This window comes from Hemiscyllium ocellatum, chromosome 34, assembly GCF_020745735.1.
Source record: "Hemiscyllium ocellatum isolate sHemOce1 chromosome 34, sHemOce1.pat.X.cur, whole genome shotgun sequence".
Classification (NCBI taxonomy): Eukaryota; Metazoa; Chordata; class Chondrichthyes; order Orectolobiformes; family Hemiscylliidae; genus Hemiscyllium; species Hemiscyllium ocellatum.
In genome coordinates this window covers 26277703-26293450 of record NC_083434.1, presented here as the reverse complement: position 1 = coordinate 26293450, position 15748 = coordinate 26277703, and the positions used below count along the sequence as shown (strand labels likewise).

The window sequence follows — 15748 nt, the reverse complement described above, 5'->3', positions numbered from 1 at the left end:
CCAGGGCCTGGGATGTCTACACATGCAGTTTTAGGAGACCTGCATCAGGAATGTTTGAGTCAACATAATTCAGGAGGCAAAACCTTATCCTATATCTGGGTTTCTCCATGGAATGCCTGATGGGCAGCTCCCATGTTTCCTTTCTCTTATTGCACAGTGCTGTGGAGAAAATCAAGGACAAATCATGCCCCTTTACGTGCTGTCAAAGATGTGTCAGGAGTCATGGAAGATGCAAAGGTAATGTGAAGACTAAAGGCTGTTGAAGTAGTGCCTGTCCCTCTGAGGCAGAAGGTCTGGGTTCAAGTCCCACTTGTTCCAGAGGTGTTTCATATTACATTTGAACAGATTGATTAAAATATCTAGACGTTAAGAGCTGAAACATAGTGAGGGCTCTATTGGTGCAGTGGTAGCATTCCTATCTCTGGGCTAGGAGACTTGGGCTTGTGTCCCACCTGAACCAGAGATGTATCATATCTAAAAATGGTTTGAAATATCCATAGTTAAGATTGTGCATCTTCTTTTTGTCCACCATCTCTTTATTTCATCCACACCCCATTTGAAAACTTATGATGAGGTGATTCCTGCCTGGGCTGTTGTGAACAATACTGCTCAACCAGTTCAGGCATCAAAAGCACATCTTCAGAAAGCCTAGGTAGTCATGGACTAGACTAGACTAAACTAATCCCAGCCATGCTGGATAAAAAGAATTGAAAGATCCAGAGAAATCTTTTGAGGAAGATGAGGCTCCTGAGATGCACCAGGGGCAACATCAAAGAGGGTCTGGGTGGGATGCTCTTTGGAGGGTGGGTGTGGACCTGATGGGTCGAATGGGCTGTATCTGCACCAAAGGGATTTTATGATTCTATGAACATGTTTAGCCTTCTGCACTAGCTGTCATTCATTTGCAGATGATTGCACTATTGTCTGTAGGTTCAATTCCCCATTGCTATCTTCGAAAGAAATTTCATACTGGACTTAACGTTAACTTTGTTTCCCTCTGCATGGATGTTTGCTAGATCTGCTGAGTTTTTCCAGGCTTTCATGTAAAGAACAAATTAACCCTACAGTACCAATAGCATGTGTGGAAAAATGTTTTTAAAACCTGGTCATAAGTTCTTATTTTCTGAAAAAAAAATCTGTATTCAGCCCTGAAAAGTATAACCATCCAGACATATAAAGTTTAAGTAGTGGGAACTACAAGCACTTGACACCTTTTTTCTCTTGTGTAAATTGATATTGTATAGTGTGCAGATAAGATTGGCAAGAAAGAGGTTGTTCCTTGGATGCAGCTGTTTCAAAAGAATATTGCATGCAGTGAATTGGATAAATATGTGCAAAAGTGATTGAGGATTCATGTTGCAGTCTTGCCCTATTCAGCTCCCTTCTTGGAAATCCAAGTTCCTGCACTGTCATAATTTTTAATGCATTTATAAAATGTAGTCAGCATTTCTTGCCCTGGAGAATGTGATAGTGATTTGGGGCACTTAGTTTTCTTTCTTCCTAGAAGTTCATGAATAAACCTCCTATTGTTTCAGCACTTATGGGTGACAATACATTTTGGAAATGAATGTTTCAGACTCATTTGTACCAACTCTTAGTTATGAATAATGTGAACAGCGGGATTAAATCTATGATTTTGATAGTTAATATTTGTGGATGCAGCCTTTCCTCCCTTTCTTTGAAACTGCAGCATTATTATTTACATAACTAAAGTCATTTAATCACAGATCCTATGGCTGACATTCATCTTGGGTTCTCATTTAAAAGCTCAGTGGTTCTTGGGACAGATTCAACCTTATATCTGGCAAGTTGGCATTGTTGGCAGAAATAGAGTTCATATTTTTTTCAATATTCTTCTAAATTTCAATATTCTTTCGGCGTCACGGTGGCACAGTGGTTAGCACTGCTGCCTCACAGCGCCAGGGACCTGGGTTCAATTCCCACCTCAGGCGACTGACTGTGTGGAGTTTGCACGTTCTCCCCGTGTCTGCGTGGGTTTCCTCCGGGTGCTCTGGTTTCCTCCCACAGTCCAAAGATGTGCGGGTCAGGTCAATTGGCCGTGCTAAATTGCCCGTAGTGTTAGGTAAGGGGTATATGTAGGGGTATGGGTGGGTTTCGCTTCGGCGGGTCGGTGTGGACTTGTTGGGCCGAAGGGCCTGTTTCCACACTGTAAGTAATCTAATCTAATCTAATCTAAAAACATTTCACACTGTAAAGGGATTCCAAGCCAGTTCCTGCTGACCAGGAAAATCAGGCTCTTGTGTCATAAGATTGATGGATTCCCCATACTGTGTGGGATTACTGATCTCCACTGCCTGCTGTACCCATCATTTAGCCATCCAGGACTCTTGAGCTACTTTCTCCCATGGTCACTGTAGCACCCTTTCCCATTATGTAGGCACTTACGATTCCAATTACCTATTCTTACAGTGAGGGTAATGGATTAATTGATGCATTTATTTTCTTAATGTGCCACGTTCCTTTTTTTAGCTAATAAATATAATAGAAGAGATTAATTTTGATTAATATTCTAAATGTAACCACGAGGGAAAAAAGATAGGTTTTGAAGTACTAAAGTCAAAGTTCTCATACGTCAGGGCTAACCACTTCACCAAAGTGGTCTTAGTAGGAATGTGTAAGCAAAAGCTCAGTTGTTTGAAAAGCAATTGACGCTGCAATGAAAGGATTGTGGCTTTGGATGGAAGAATGACTAGATGTGCCAATTTGCCCTTATTTTATGTATCCTTCTGATCATGTATGATCTTATGCTGATGTGTGTGATCCTTTGCAGATAATTGGAGGTTACTTTGTGAAGGCACGAGAGATTATGTGCACAGGTCAGCTTAATGTCCTGTATACGTTTAAGTGGTTGCAACATGCTGCTGTCAGTTCTAACATCAAGAAGTAAGAATACAAAACCAGTTGTGTCACAATTTTCATAACTCTTGTGAATGTGCTATTGATTGATCGCCACAGGTCCATCCCATTGGTGGACTATGAATGAAAACTTTTGTCTTTCCGTTCTGCATTTAAACTCATCACAAGGGCTCAAAGCAGTCACTCAGTCAGAGCAAAGAGGATGTTAGAGTTGATTCCTGTGCTGAGATCTTGATTGGCATCCATGTCACTTCTCCAAAGATTTGCAGGGTACTTGAGAATTGGTAAAGATCAATTAGTCATAGGTTACTTTTTCCGCCTGGAGATATGCTAAAGTATTTCTCTATCTACAAAATCTTTTCCATCATTAGTTGCAAATCAGGTTGTGTGAGTTATCCCTTCTGTACAAGTGAAGTCATTTTTGTTTTGTTCAAGTGGATATCTGCATGTTTGAAATACGTAAATAGACTGCAACTTTGAGGTTTGGGGGCTTAGAATAGACCACTATGACGTGAAAATATGCACCAAAAAAAAAGCCAGTTTTAAGGTTTCCTGTTATTTAGAAATAGCCTCATTATTTACCTTGAGTCTTTCACTCAATGCCTTCAATGGGAAGCATTTCCAGATCATGAATTCCAATCAGATATCACAGCAAGATCTAACAGAGTCACTCCATTCACCAGCACCTCACTATCATTGTTCTTTCACCATAACTGGATGTGGGCATCACTGGATAGGCCAGAATTTATTGCCCAAGCCTGATTGCCCAGAGGGCTGTTACGAATTAACTGCATTTTTGTGGGGCTGAAGTCTCATGTAGGCCAGAGGAGGGAGTTGAAAAGGGAGGGTTTACAGACAAGAAGCTCAAGTCAAACATCAGCTCAAGAATAGCCAGCAACACCTGATTCTCAGGAGCTGAATATCATCGACCTTTAAACATGGAAGTAAAAATCATTGTTCGCAATGAAGAGAAATCGTGCACGTGTTCTGTGTGTGGATGAGGCTTCAGTCAATCATCTGACCTGGCAAGATGCAAATGCAGTCATAACAGCGAGAAACTGTGGAAATGTGAGGACTCTGGGAAGGGATTTAATTACCCTCCTGACCTGGAAAATGTAAAGATGTGCTTCAAGATGGCAGAGTAGGGCTCCTGAACCAGAGCTCGTCAGCTTTGTCGATTACATTTTCTTTCCTGTCATTTCTTGTTTTGTTTTCTCCTTTTGACTTTTGTCCTGGAATGGTAATCGTGATGACTAGTTGTCATCCAAGGCAGATCTGCATCATAGCCCCATTGTGGATTTACCTGCTTTTACTTTTTTTTCTTCTTTCTCTGCTTTTTTTTATTTCCCTTTAGCCTAACTTACCTTCCATGCAGAGCACTCAACAGGTTCAGCGGTGGCTGCATTGCCAAGATCAGCCCAACGCAGTCTCATGGCGGCGATATCATCAGGAAATGTGACATGGTCCTGCGGTGTTGGTGCAGAGAGGGGAATTCGTGCTGGTGATGGTCTCAGCATCTGGATAGAAGAGTCTGAATCTCGGCCCATGGCTAAGCACTTAAGAAGGACTGTAATGCTAAACTTTTAATTTTATTTCTTTAGTTGCTGCCTTATACCTAAGATTTTGGAGCTGGGTACCTTTTGTACCTAAGCCTACACTGGAGAGTGGCAACTTTGTAGACTTTTCAAGGTATTCTTGTATCCCTGTACTTGAGTACATAAGACAATAAAACCTAATTCTAATTCACTGCCCAGAGTAGAAGAAGGCTTTACTGCACATGAGTTGTGCCCTTGTCAATCAAGGAAGGGCTATCAAGTATTCTCACACCTATCAATTGGCTCGTACCCTGCAGGTTACAGCACCTCAACTGCAGATACAAATGTTTAAATACTATGCAGGTTAATTTCTCTAACCCACCTCCAGAACAGTCTGGGTGAAAAAAAAATCCTGAACACCGTTCAATCCTTCCAACTGTTACTTGAAATCAATGTCCCTTTAAAGTGTCTAAATTTCTGACAACAGAAAACTTTTGTTCACAGCAGATTTTGCTGGTCCTCAACTATATTACGCGTATTAATACTTTGTAACATATAGAGATACTTAGGGACTGTAATTGTGCTAGATGCACTGCTAAATTCTATTGAAGATGCTTATATATCTGGGATATTTGCATCTTGTTTTATCTGATGATATGAGTAGAACTGTCATATTTTCCTTTCCTGAAGCAATTAACGAGGTTTGTGGTCTTGATCTTGAACATTGACTCCTCAATTATTACAAATCTCGTTCTTTTTCAAACTTCTCCGTGACCTCACCGCTGCCTATCTCCATAATTTCTGCAAGCTTTAAAACCTTCTGAAAAATCTGTGCTTCCCCAGTTTTGGTCTCTTGAGCATCTCCATCCCAGCTTCTGATCATCCTCTGTATTAGTCCCTTATGTGGCCCAATGTCAAATTTATTTGAGTTGGGGTGTTTTACTGTTAGAAGTCCAATTGTTGATGATGTAATCTAGCTGAGACATTTCATCAACATTAGTTCCACTGAATCTTAATTCCATCACTTTTATCTTTCCTCCTCCTTTATTGCTTATGATTAGTACAATGTGAAGCCTAAAATTGGACATTAAAGGCACTTTGTAGTTTTACTCACAGTAGATTCTCTCTATTCTTAGCAGAATTTGAATAATTCAATGAATTTTATAAAAAATATATTGCAGTGCAGCCAGTTATTTCATTTATGTAGAGAACCAGTCTGAATGGTCTATGTCTGTGCTGTGATTCTGTTTTAATGTTGTAAAGAGGAGAGCGTCTAGGTGGAGCCTAGCTTTTGGTGATGGTAGCAAAAGCAAAATTTTGCAGACACTGGAAATCTGAAACAAAATAAGGAAGTGTTCGAGAAACTCTGCAGTTCTGGCAGCATCTGTGGAAAGAGAAATAATTAACATTTTGAATCCATTATGATGACTTCGGAACTTCTTCACACCAGCAACTTGAATGCTTGTCTTTGCCCTCACAAACTGATTAAAATGAATGTAAATAAACTGGAGCTTCCATTCCTGATTAACGTTAAGGTGCCTGTATTTGGGTATTGGATCAGGACAAGTTACATCATCATGAACTGTTCTGTCAGATCGACAAAGAATGGCCAATTCTAGAGATTTACTAGTGCACTAGTATGAGTAGAATCAGATCCATTGTAGGCAGGAGCACTTTGTTCATAGTTTAGAATTTTCTTCACTTTTTTTTACTTCTCACTAACCTTGCCACTTCTAATTCTTGCAGTGGGCATTGTTCATCCATGTTTTCTCAAAACATGTCTTTTTTTTTTCTTGTCATTCGAGACTGAGACTCTAGCCATGTACTTTTGTCCTTTGGATGAGATCTGACTACTCCTGAATTTTCTGCAGTCCTCCAGAGGTGAACTAAATGATATTTAAGACCAAGGATGACTCTTCTTGCCATGCACTCAAATCCAATTCATTGGGATAATTTATGCACCATAATGTTAGTTCATCTCAGGTGAAAGTCAAATTTTTGACTTCTTAATGTATAAAGCCGGTTCCAAGCATGCCTTTGCCAATGTAATTTGAATGAACCTAACCATATTTTCAGCAATAACATTTCACTAAAAAGGAATTGCCATAGAAAATTATTGGTGCCATTTTTGCTATATTTGAATGCAGTTAATATAATACAAACACAATCAGTTGTTTCTTTTGTATTGTAGATCCAGACATCTCAGAGCAGAATTTGTCAAGTCATTGACAAAGAAATGTACAGAACTTGATGAGGATGATGAAGCTGTTTTGAACCTTATTGCAAAATGTGGCTGGGATTTAAGCAAATACTCTGGAATCACAGGTTCAGCCAAAAGTGTTCCTGAGGCCAAGTTGCATAACTTAAAAGGTAAGGATGTTTTGAAATTTGTTTTCTATATTATACTTTTTTTAAAAACACAAAATTTAGTATTTTTTTTGTAAGGTACACTTTTTTGTCTTCCTTAATTCTGTAATACTGTATAGATGTATTTTGGATTGGTTTGACGATTAGAAGAGTGAGAGATCTAATTGAAATGTATAACATTCGAAAAGGGCTGGACAGAGAAGGGTATTTTCCTGCTTGAATCTAGAACCAGGGGTCACAGTCTTAGGACAGGTTATTTAGGACTGAGATGAGGAAAACTTGATTCACTCAAAGGGTAGTGAAGCTGTGGCTGTGAGACCAAGTCACTGAATACATAACAGAAAAATATAACTTTTTAGATATTAAAGGCATCAAGAGGTATGGGGAAAAAGCAGGAATGTGGCATTGAGATCGAGGATCAACCGTGATCATACTGAATGATGGATCAGGCATGAAGACTGAATTTCAGTCTACTCCTCTTTTCTATGTTCTAAAAATCATGGCAGGGCAAGGCAGGTAGACGCTAAGTGAGTGAGCACTAAAAGCATGTGAGCAGCCCAAAGGTGTACAAATTAATTTTCTATTTATGAAGTTTCTGGCACCACATTCAGCCTAACTGCAGATGAGGTGAGGAAGAAGAAAGCAGGAGTGATAATAGTGATGATGGATTCATTAGTTTGGTGCTTCTGTGGCCACAAGAATACTCCTAGGATGGTCTGTTGTCTCCCTGGTGCCAGGGGTGGGGATGTCACTGGGTGGGTATACGGCATCCTGAAGGAGGAACGTGATCAGACAGAGGTCATGTTGGTACATATTGGTACCAGTGATATAGGTCGATTAAGGGATGAGGTCTTGCATTCAAGAATTTTAGGAATCTAGGGAGTAGACTAAAGAGCAGGACCTCAAAAGTTGTATTCTCTGGATTACTTCTGGTTCCACATGCCAGCAAGAACAGAAATAGGAAAATAGGATAGATGAATGTGTTGTTCAGGAATTAGTGCAGGAGGGAGAGTTTTAGATTCCTGGATCACTAAAACCATTTGTGGGGATGGTAGGATCTGTACAAATGGGATGATCCTCACCTGAGTCAGAATGGGGCCAACATTCCTGTGGGTGGGCTTGCTTGTGCTGTTGGGAGGAATTTACTAATTCAGCAGAGGGAGGAGACTTGTGTTAGTACAGGAAGGACGTAGTACTATTTAATGAAGAAATCAAGATAAAGGGAGTTCAGCCACATTGAGTTTTGAGGGAGTCATACAAGGTTGGATGGCCTCTACTTTAATGCAAGAATTGTTTATAGATAATTTATAGAATTGTTTTGGGCGGCACGGTGGCACAGTGGTTAGCACTGCTGCCTCACAGCGCCAGAGACCCGGGTTCAATTCCCGACTCAGGCGACTGACTGTGTGGAGTTTGCATGTTCTCCCCGTGTCTGCGTGGGTTTCCTCCGGGTGCTCCGGTTTCCTCCCACAGTCCAAAGATGTGCGGGTCAGGTGAATTGGCCATGCTAAATTGCCCGTAGTGTTAGGTAAGGGGTAATGTAGGGGTATGGGTGGGTTTCGCTTTGGTGGGTCGGTGTGGACTTGTTGGGCCGAAGGGCCTGTTTCCACACTGTAAGTCTAATCTAATAAGACAGATAGGTTAAGGGTTGCTTTGACACATGGGATTGTGATGTTTAGATTAGACTTAGACTTACAGTGTGGAAACAGGCCCTTCGGCCCAACAAGTCCACACCGACCCGCCGAAGCGCAACCCACCCATACCCCTACATTTACCCCTTACCTAACACTATGGGCAATTTAGCTTGGCCAATTCACCTGACCCGCACATCTTTGTGACTGTGGGAGGAAACCAGAGCACCCGGAGGAAACCCACGCAGACACGGGGAGAACGTGCAAACTCCACACAGTCAGTCGCCTGAGTCGGGAATTGAACCCGGGTCTACAGGCGCTGTGAGGCAGCAGTGCTAACCACTGTGCCACCGTGCCGCCCACTAATTGTTGCCATCAGAGATGTAGTTGTGGAACGGACGGGACTGGCTGCTCAACATTCCAGGGTACGTGATCTTTGGGCAGAAATGGGGAAGGTGTAAAAGAGTCACATTATTAATCACAGAGTCAGTCACTGGAGTGAGAAGGGAATAGTCTTCAAATGAATTTTTTGTGTAGAGTTGAGGAATAACATTGGGCAGTCACACTATTGGGGAGTGTATAATAGACCCTCAAACAGTCATTAGGCAATAGTGGGGCAGATATATCGACAATTCACTTAGGTGATATAAATATTGACAATTCAGGGGATTTCAAGTTACTCAACACTAATTAGGATTGCCACAGTGTGAAGGGTTTAGGAGGTTGTGGAATGGGGGGAAGGCAGATTTTATGAAAATAAGGCATAGTCTAGCAAAGTAAACTGGGAACAGCTTTTTCTGGATAATTCTCCAGCAGACAAATACATGGAGGCATTAAAATACAATTGGTGAGGGTATAGACCTAACATATTCTCTTTGGGGTGAAATGTAGGAGCAACAAGCCCAGACAACCCTGAATATCTAAGGATGTTCATGAATGAATAAGAAGGAAGAGAGAGACTTTTAATAGATAGAAAGGAAACAAATCATTGAAGGCTGTAATGGAGTACCGAAAGTGCAGGGAAGGAAAGTCAAAAAGCAATTAGGAGAGCAAAGAGGAGGTATGAAGAAATATTGGTGGGTAAGATTAGAGAGAATCTAAAGATATTCTATAAGTATATCAAGGGGAAGAGAATAACCAGGGAAAGAATAGGGTCCATTAGGAACCAGGAGGCAATGTGTGTGTGTGGAGCCAGAAGACATTAATAGGGTAAGTATGTGAGTTAGCTTGCTGAGCTTGAATATTTGTTTTCAGATGTTTCGTCATTCTACTAGATAACATCATCAGAGAGAGTCTTTGGTGAAGCACCAGTGGTATGTCCAGCCTCTCTCATGATAGATCTTGGTTTCTTAATGTGGGTGATGTCATTTCTGGTTCTTTTTTTTTCAAGGGAAGGTAGATAGGGCCTAAATTGATGTGTTTATTGGTGGTTCTGGTTAGAATGCCATCAATAAACACATAGATTTAGACCAATCTACCTACCCTTGAGAAAAAAACCGGAAATGACATCACCCACCTTAAGAAACCAAGACCTATAAATAGAGGCAGGACATATCACCAGTACTTCAACAGAGACTCTCACTGGTGATACCCAGTATGGTGATATAACGTCTGAAACAAACCTTCAAAGTCAGCAAACTAACTTACATATTTATCATCAACCTGAGCTACAAATCTTCTCAAAAATCACTAACATTAATAGGGTGTTAAATGAATATATTACATCTGTCAGCACTTTGGAGAAGAAACATATAGGTACAGAATTCAGGATGAGGGCTGAGGAGGTTCTTGACATAGAGAGTGAGGAAGTATTGGGCGTTTTGACAGGCTTGAAAGTGGACAGTTCCCAACGCTCAAAAGAGTTGTATCCCAGACTGCTTTGGGAGATGAGGGAGGAAATTACTGGGACTCTGATCCAAATCTTTAATTTCTTTCTAGCCACATGGGACATACCTGAAAAGTTTCACTTTCAAGAATGGCAGTTGAAATAAATCAGACCAGAATTACAGACCAGTGAGTCTCACGTCAGTGGGAGGGAAACTACTGGAAAAATTCTGAAGGAGAGAATTCATCTGCATCTGGAGAGACAAATTTTGATAAGTGATAGTGTGGTTTTGTCAGAGGGAGGTCATGCCTAACAAATTTGATAAAGTTTTTTCAAGGTGGTGACCAGGTGTGTAGATGAGGATCACACATAGTTTATATGGATTTCAGCAAAACCTTTGACAAAGTCTCACATGGAAGGCTGATAAGATAAAAGCAAATGGGATCCAGGGTAACTTGTCAAGTTGGACCTAAATTTGCCTTAGTGGCAGGAGACAGAGGGTGGTGGTAGAGAGTTGTTTGTGTGATTGGAGTCTGATGTCCAGTGGCATACCACTGGGATTAATACTTGGTCCCTTATTGTTTGTGATATATATAAACAATATAAATGAAAAGGTGTGGAAATGATAAGTTAGTTTGCAATGACATACAGGTTGGCTAGGTGGATGACAGCGAGGAAGAACATCTTAGGTTAAAGAAGGATCTAGATGGATTGGTCAGATGGGCAGATCAGTGGCAAATGGAATTTAACCATTAAAAAAAATTGCGATGATGCACTTTGGAAGATGTAACAAGACAAGGACATACTCAATGAATTACATCACACGAAAAAACTCAGGAACAGCAGGATTTAAGGTTCTTGTCCACAAATCCCTGAAGCCAACAGGACAAGTTAATAGGGTTGTTAGGAAAAGATATAGGACACTTGCCTTTATCATTCATGGCACAGATTGTAAGGACAAGGAGGTTATGTTGGAGCTGTACAAAGCTTTGGTCAGGCTACAGTTAGAATACTGTGTGAAGTTTTGGACCCTGCTCTATAGGATGGATATGATTGCACTGGAAAGGAGCAGAGGAACTTCATTAGGATGTGGCCTGGAATGAAGCAGTTTAGTTGTGAAGAGAGGCTGGATAAACTCAGGTTATTTTCTTTGGAGCAGAGAAGGGGATATGATTGAAGTGTCTAAGATTATGACGAGGATGGATGGAAGGCTGTTGTTCCCCTTAGTTGAAGGGTCAATGACAAGGGGCCACCATTTTAAGGTCAAAGGCTGGCGGTTTAAAGGGGATTTGAGGAAAATGTTTCTCACCCAGAGTGTGGTGGGAATCTGGAAGCAAAATCTGTGATGGTAGTAGAGGCAGGAAACTTTACAATCTTTAAAAAGTGTTTGAATGAGCACTTAAACTCACAACATTCAAAGCTTATAGGCCAAATGCTGGAAAGTGGGACTGATACCGATTTAGAGTAATTTTACCTGCAGACTCAATGGTCTGGATAGCTCCTTCTTTACTGCATGACTCTAAAGTAGCCTAACCAATCCATGAGCTGAGTGCCTGTCCCTGGGCACAAAGTACCCTTGCAGCAACATAACTAGTTGCCAGTGTGCTTTAAAGTTCAGAACGTCTTGTGAGTAGATCAGCGAGATGCAATGAACGTTCTGAAAGGAAGGCTGTCAGGTGCCAGCATCCATGGTTGTCAGGTTTGTGCATTTGGACCCTGGATTGTGCCTTGAGGCATTCTCTAAGATGATGGCCTGGAGTAGCAAGCAGTAAGTTCAAGTCTCCAGTTACCCACTCTGACTTCCATATTAAAAATTATTGATGTCTAGTTTTCTTGCACCAGGTGGTGGCTGCATATTAATGAGGCAAAATATGCTGTTAATGAGGCTGTTAATAAGCAATGGTATCCCTTTATAGGAATTGTACCTTTCCTGAGTGAGAATCTCATCTCAATACCCAGAATTCTATTTGAAAATGTATCAAATTGCTTCCAACATGAAAGAAGACCTAGTCTGACTTCTCGCATGATTCTACAGTGCAGCAGTAGCCCGCATCATTCAAGCAATATAAGATTCCACTTACTGTGTCATTGTTTCTCTTACTATCGTTTAGTCAGCAACGGTATTTATATTTAAAAATATCAGCCCCTACTTGACTAATCAAACCAGATTTCCCATATGTTATATCACATTTTAATAGCTGTATCAATCAATTTGTCATCTTGGATAATTTGAAACTGACAGTTGATTAAAAAGCTCAATCTGATTAGTTTTGGTTGAAGGCCCGATGACATCAGAACTATTGATAACACTTTGCCTAACACTAGCAATTATCAACTTGAAACTTGGATCTTGGCCACTGGATTTTTGCCTAACAAGGAGCAAAGTTCTATGTACATGAGAAACATGTTGCACTCTATAGATGAATTGAAAAGCATTGGAGATGACACACATATGAGAAAACTTTGCTAACTATAATAGAAATAGAAAGTTATTTAGAATGCACCACTGCAACCATTTAAAGTGTAGTTATTATTGCAATGTCAGAAATCATGACAATCATTTAGAAATAAGTTAATAAATTTGTAAGACTGTTTGGTTAAAGGATTGTTGCTGGACAGGAAAGTTGCTATCTGCAACTGTAAAGCACACCCTCAGTTCTGAAGTGAAATATTTATCTACCTCCTTGGTGTGGGGTCTTGAATATTCAGTCTTCTGAGTCAGGAGTCATTGATAGTTAAGGCTTTCACACATTTAAGCACCAAACTCAAAACTATCTATCTGTTCAAAGCAACTTCCAATAGAAAGTTTATAATTTTTCTGTTATTTGTGTGACTTCTGATATTCTGCATACAATTGTATGGGTTGCTGAACAGATTATGTTACTATGCTTGTTGTAAGAACTGGTGCATAACTTTGCCCTTTTAAGTTACTCCTTGAATTTTCCAGGTAAATGGTTTACACTTTGGTCAGCAGGGGTTAAATTACAATGTCTTCAAGACTACATTGCTGCCCATTCTTTGATAGCTTATAATTTTTTATGATGCTTCTCATAGTAATGAGATTTGTGGGGGGTTGATGAATAATTTAGTGCCTTTGATTAGTGATAAGTGATTAATTTGTGAGGTCATGGTGGAAAAAAGTCATAATTTTGCTGATTGCAACTAGAATGAACTTTGTGTGCAGACTTTTACCTAAACAAAAGATTGACTGCCTGACTTTTGAAATTCTGTAGATGTCTTTTTAATCAGTGAAAATATGTACTGAAAAAGCAAACATTGTTTGAATACTATGTGCAGTTCAGCCCAAAAAATATTCAGCTGCAAATTGCCGCATTGGAAATAGCATAAAAACCCAATTATATTTGAAGGATTAATATTGTTATCTAATTATTTTTAATTTGATTATCTTGAAACTGACTATGTTTTAAAACTAATGTATATTTCCACGAGGCTGATCTACATTGCTAATGGAATTTGGCTGAATGGGAATGGGAAACTTAGCAGAAAGATGGGTTGTAACTGTTCATGCTCTCCAACCAATTCTCTCAAGCCTGTTATGAGGTTTGAATCCATAACTTCTCCAAACTGCATGTTGCTGCCAAGCCAAAGTTGACTCTGGGGTGGGGGTGTGGGGAAGGTGTTTTAAGTAAGGTTCACTGAAAGAGTTGAGTTATTCTGAATGGGGAAATTTGGTGAGAAGAAGTGAGTTTTTTTTCTCATAGAAGCATATAGGACAGAAGACGTCTTTAGGCCCATCAAACCTGTCCCACCAAAGATACACTCAATCTATACTAGTCCCATTTTCTATTATGAAGTCCATTGCCTTGAATATTATAACACTTCATGTGCTCATCCAAGTACTTTTAAGGGTTGTGAGGTTAGCCACCTCAATTACTGTCCCAGGCAGTGCATTCCAGACCCAAATGGGTGAAAAGCATTTCCTCAAGTCTCCTGTAAACCACTTGCCTTTCACCTTAAAATTGTGCCTCCTTGTTATTGACCCTTTAACTAAGGGGAACAGCAAAAAGCTTATGCTTTTGGTGCACTCTGTGTCCCTTGCATACGTCTCCCAGGTTCCCCCCTCAGTCTCCTGCGCTTAAAAGAAAACAATCTGAACTTATCCAGCCTCTCTTCATAACTAAGATGTTCCATCACAGGCAATGTCCTGGTGAATCTCCTCAGCACTCCCTCCAGTGCAGTTGCAACCTTCCTACGGTGCTCTGACCAGAACTGCACGCAGCACTCCAGCTGTAGCCAGCTTCACAGTGTTTTTAATTCACTTGTGGGACATTGGCATCACTGGCTGGCCAACATTTATTGCCTGCCCCTATTCATCATTGAGAAGTGGTGGTGAGCTGCTTTCTCGAACCCTTGCAGTCCATGTGCAGTAGGTTGACCCATAATACCCTTGATCGAATTCCAGGATTCTGACCCAGTGACAGTGAAGGAACAGTGATATGTTTCCAAGTCAGGATGGTGAGTGGCTTGGAAGGGAGCTTGCAGGTGGTGGTGTTCCTGTGTACCTACTTTATAGATGGAAGTGATTGTGGGTTTAGAAGTTGCTGGTTAAGGATCTTTGGTGGATTTCTGCATGTTTTTCTTGTAGTTAGTATACACTGCTGCTACTGAGAGTCAGTGGCAGAGGGAGTGGATGCTTGTGAAAGTGGTGCCAATCAAGCAGGCTGCTTTTTCCTGATGATGGTGTCAATCTTCTTGAATGTTGTTGGAGCTGCAGCCATCCAGGAAATTGGGGAATATTCTTGTGATTCTCAGGTAATGGACAGGCTTTGGAGAGGTAGGAGGTGAGTTTCATAGAGTCACTTAGCACAGAAATAAACCCTTCAGTCCAACTCATCCACACTGATCAGGCATCGTAATCTGACTTAGTCCCATTTGCCATCATTTGGCCCATATCCCTATACACTCTTTCTATTCATATACCCATTGAGGTGCCTTTTAAATGTTGTAATTGTACCCACTTCTACCAGTTCCTCGGGCAGCTCAATCCGTACACCCATCACCCTCAGCATGAAAACATTCCCCTCAGGTCCATTTTAAATCCTACCCCATCACTGCCACCCTCATTCTAGGAAAAAGACCTAGAATATTCACCCAATCTATGCTCCTCGTGATTTTATAAACCTCCTAAGATCTTCCCTTAGCCTTTGCTGCAGTATTTCTAGTCTCTGACCCATTCTTGTAGTCATTGTATGTATGTGTTGAGTCTAGTTAGTTTCTAGTGAATGGTAACCCCTAGGATGTATGTATTGGGTGATTCAGTGATGGTAACACAAGTTAATAAGTAGGGGCAGTGGTTAGATTCCCTCTTATTGGAGATTAACATTACCTGGCATTTTGTGGCATAAATTTTACTTGCGACTTGTTAGCCAAAGCCTGGATATTGTCCAGATCTTATTGATTTTGAACATGGATTCCTTCAGCATCTGAGGAGTTGGGAATGGTGCTGACCATTGTACAATTGCGATCAAGCATCCCCACTTCTCACCCTATGA

The 15748-nt window shown here is 40.6% G+C and overlaps 1 protein-coding gene across 3 annotated transcripts in view; it reads left to right on the top strand.

Moving 5' to 3' along the window:
* Positions 1-15748, top strand: part of cep72 (centrosomal protein 72) — a 155064-nt gene that overhangs the window by 60989 nt on the left and 78327 nt on the right. For all 3 annotated transcript variants that reach the window (XM_060849960.1, XM_060849959.1, XM_060849961.1), the window contains one exon: positions 6604-6782. In XM_060849960.1, coding sequence (XP_060705943.1) covers positions 6604-6782 — 179 coding nt within the window. The remainder of the gene's footprint in view (positions 1-6603; positions 6783-15748) is intronic.